The sequence below is a fragment of the Lontra canadensis genome, unplaced genomic scaffold (genome assembly GCF_010015895.1).
Source record: "Lontra canadensis isolate GAN:19392208 unplaced genomic scaffold, GSC_riverotter_1.0 scaffold12, whole genome shotgun sequence".
In the NCBI taxonomy this organism is placed as follows: domain Eukaryota; kingdom Metazoa; phylum Chordata; class Mammalia; order Carnivora; family Mustelidae; genus Lontra; species Lontra canadensis.
Genome location: NW_022631006.1, coordinates 15,001,825 through 15,005,408, shown reverse-complemented (window position 1 = coordinate 15,005,408; position 3,584 = coordinate 15,001,825). Strand labels below are relative to the sequence as shown.

Genomic DNA, 3,584 nt, shown 5'->3' with positions numbered 1-3,584 from the left:
AAAAAGAGAAATGAAAAAGCAAGTGCTTCAAGCAGAAGAGAAAGATACCACATGAAAATCTGAATCTATATAAATAAAAGGAGAGTATGTGGGAAATACTTTTTTAAACCCATACACTTTTGTTATTTTCAATCTCTTTATTAGCTAATTAGCTAATTCTAATTCTAATTCTTGACTATTTCAAGAAAATCAGTATCATTATATTATGACATTTATAACATATGTAGAAATAAAATGTATTTCAACAATAGCCTAAATTCCAGGAAGAGGGAAAGGGAAGTATACTGCTATATATGATGTAGTGTCATATACTTACGTAGACTACAAAATATATTTGTATTTTAAGCAGCCACTAAAATAAAAACCACGTTAGAGTTATAGCTTCAATACCAACAAAGGCAGAAAGACCAAAAGGCTGTGGGAAAAGGAACAATGAACAGACGGAAAACATAGACAACAAATAGCAAGATGATAGATTTAAACACAATCATTAAAATAATCACATTAAATAAATGGCATAATATCCTAAGTGAAACGTGGACACTATCAGATTAGATTAAAAAGTAAGACCCAGAGTCGGCGAGGAGAGACGTCGCTAAGGGGCTTGCCTGAGGCGAGGGGGTTCTAACATTTTCAGAAAACTTTTGGAAAGAACAAGTCTACTTCAATAAATGAAGGAGAATAAAGAAAATTCAAGCCCTTCAGTAACCTCAGCAAACCTGGACCACACAAAACCATGTTGGTACTGGGATAAGAAAGACTTGGCTCACACACCCTCACAGCTGGAAGGACTTGATCCAGCTACTGAGGCCCGGTACCGCCGAGAGGGGGCTCGGTTCATCTTCGATGTGGGCACACGCTTGGGACTTCACTATGATACCCTGGCAACTGGAATAATTTATTTTCATCGCTTCTCTATGTTTCATTCCTTCAAGCAATTCCCAAGATATGTGACAGGAGCCTGTTGTCTCTTTCTGGCTGGAAAAGTAGAAGAAACGCCAAAAAAATGTAAAGATATCATCAAAACAGCTCGTAGCTTATTAAATGATGTACAATTTGGCCAGTTTGGAGATGACCCAAAGGAAGAAGTGATGGTCCTGGAGAGAATCCTACTTCAGACCATAAAGTTTGATCTACAGGTGGAACACCCGTCCAGTTCCTCCTCAAATATGCAAAGCAACTCAAAGGTGATAAAAACAAAATTCAAAAGTTGGTTCAAATGGCATAGACATTTGTAAATGACAGTCTCTGCACGACCTTGTCACTGCAGTGGGAACCAGAGATCATAGCAGTGGCAGTGATGTATCTCGCAGGACGTTTGTGCAAATTCGAAATACAAGAATGGACCTCCAAACCCATGTATAGGAGATGGTGGGAGCAGTTTGTGCAGGATGTCCCTGTGGACGTTCTGGAAGACATATGCCACCAAATCCTGGATCTGTACTCACAAGGAAAACAACAGATGCCTCATCACACACCCCACCAACTGCAGCAGCCCCCACCTCTCCAGTCTACACCACAAGTGCCACCACCCCAGCCTCCTCAAGGCTCCGACCCGCCCCAGCCACAGCAGAAGGATGCACAGCCGCCCGCCCCACAGCCCCCGCCACAGCAGGCCCCGCAGCCCAAGAAGCCATCCCCGCAGCCCAGTCCTCCCCGCCCAGCGAAGCGAGCCGTGGTTGTTTCTCCCAAAGAAGAGAACAAAGCAGCAGAACCACCACCACCTAAAATCCCTAAAATTGAGACCACTCACCCACCATTGCCTCCCGCCCACCCACCTCCAGACCGGAAGCCTCCCCTCTCAGCTCCCTTAGGCGAGGCAGAGCCCCCGGGCCCTGTGGATGCCAGCGACCTTCCCAAAGTCCAGATTCCTCCTCCGGCCCACCCAGCCCCCGTGCACCAGCCGCCACCACTGCCACACCGGCCGCCGCCACCGCCACCCTCCAGCTACATGACCGGCATGTCTACCACCAGCTCCTACATGTCCGGAGAGGGTTACCAGAGCCTGCAGTCTATGATGAAGACCGAGGGCCCCTCCTACGGAGCCCTGCCCCCAGCCTACGGCCCGCCAGCTCACCTGCCCTACCACCCACATGTCTACCCCCCCAACCCGCCCCCACCACCAGTGCCCCCTCCCCCAGCCTCTTCCCCCCACCTGCCATTCCTCCCCCAACTCCTGGCTATCCCCCGTCTCCCCCCACCTACAACCCCAACTTTCTACCCCCACCCCCACGCCTGCCCCCCACCCACGCAGTCCCCCCTCACCCTCCTCCAGGCCTGGGCCTGCCACCTGCTAGCTACCCACCTCCAGCTGTCCCCCCAGGAGGACAGCCACCTGTGCCCCCACCCATCCCCCCACCTGGGATGCCTCCAGTTGGGGGGCTAGGGCGGGCAGTCTGGATGAGATAACGTGATGCCTTTTTTTTCCCCCTTTGTTTTTTTAACAAATGTTTTTCTAATCAACTTGAAGAGTAGTTTAAGTGGGTAAGCCGCAGGGTACCTTATCTAATGCTAGAGAGTTGCAGTATGGGAAGAAACGGACTGGACCCGAGATGAAATTGGGGTGGCCCTCCACATCTGGAGAATGGGGCCAACGGCTTTCAGCGTAGCCTGGGCAGCACCAGTCTCGATCCCACCGCACATTTGGTCTCAGCTGGTGGAGTCCTGCACTGGGTTCCTTGTACTCAAGGAAACGTTAACCAGCCATATTGGCTCAAGAAATAGCTTCAGTAAGGAGTGAATTTCCTTCTAGAAATCAGTGCCTATTTTTCCTGGAAAATCCATTTTAAATAGTCCAGTTCCATCTGAAGTCAAGCTGTTGTCATCGCTTTCATTCTGTGACGTTCTTTCCCAATACCCAGTAGGTCAGACAAACCACTTTGTTGATTTAGAGATATTTACATCCTTTGTATTAATCTTATTTTGAAGGGGTTGCCTAGTTGGATGGCTTTGTTCTTTTTCTTCCAGAGAGAAAGGGAGAAATGTACTTGGAAAGTAATGTATGTTTACATCAATTTGCAAATTCCTGTACATAGAGATATATTTTTTAAGTGTGAATGTAACAACATACTGTGAATTCCATCTTAGTTACAGACGCGGCTCCCTCGGTCAGTTATCCCAATAAACCTGTTGTGAAAAAAAAAAAAAAACAAAAAACAAAAAACAGTAAGACCCAATCACATGTTGCCAATGAGAAATTCACTTTGAATATAGAGGTAGAAATTGGTCAAAAGTAGAAAAGATAAAGATACACCATGCAAAGCTGGTCAAAAATAAGTTCAATTGAATTTGAGTCTTTTTTTTTGCATATAATTTGTTTTCATGTCATATTGATTATATTGCAAATAGTAATATTTCTCACATAAACATCAGTTTGCAAATTTTACTGAGAGATATGTTCTCTGAAGTGTAAGTACTAATACCAGGGGATTTTGTACCTGAATAATGTTCTGCAGTGTAGATATGGAAGTTTGGCTTAATAGATGTATATTCACACCTGTCATTACAACCGCTTCATGTATTGGATTGGGTTCTCTGTTAATTAGCACATATTTCTTCTATGGTATGTTTGTATCCATCAGAGA

At 45.7% G+C, this 3,584-nt stretch overlaps 1 protein-coding gene across 1 annotated transcript; it reads left to right on the top strand.

Annotated features, from left to right (window-relative positions):
* Nucleotides 1-647: 647 nt before the first annotated feature.
* On the top strand, nucleotides 648-2,863 carry LOC116867151 (cyclin-K-like). Its single transcript, XM_032856587.1, is given in 3 exon segments — nucleotides 648-1,149; nucleotides 1,152-2,141; nucleotides 2,144-2,863. Coding segments are annotated over 3 exon segments (1,734 nt in total). The 5' UTR covers nucleotides 648-671; the 3' UTR covers nucleotides 2,410-2,863.
* The last annotated feature ends 721 nt before the right edge of the window (nucleotides 2,864-3,584 follow it).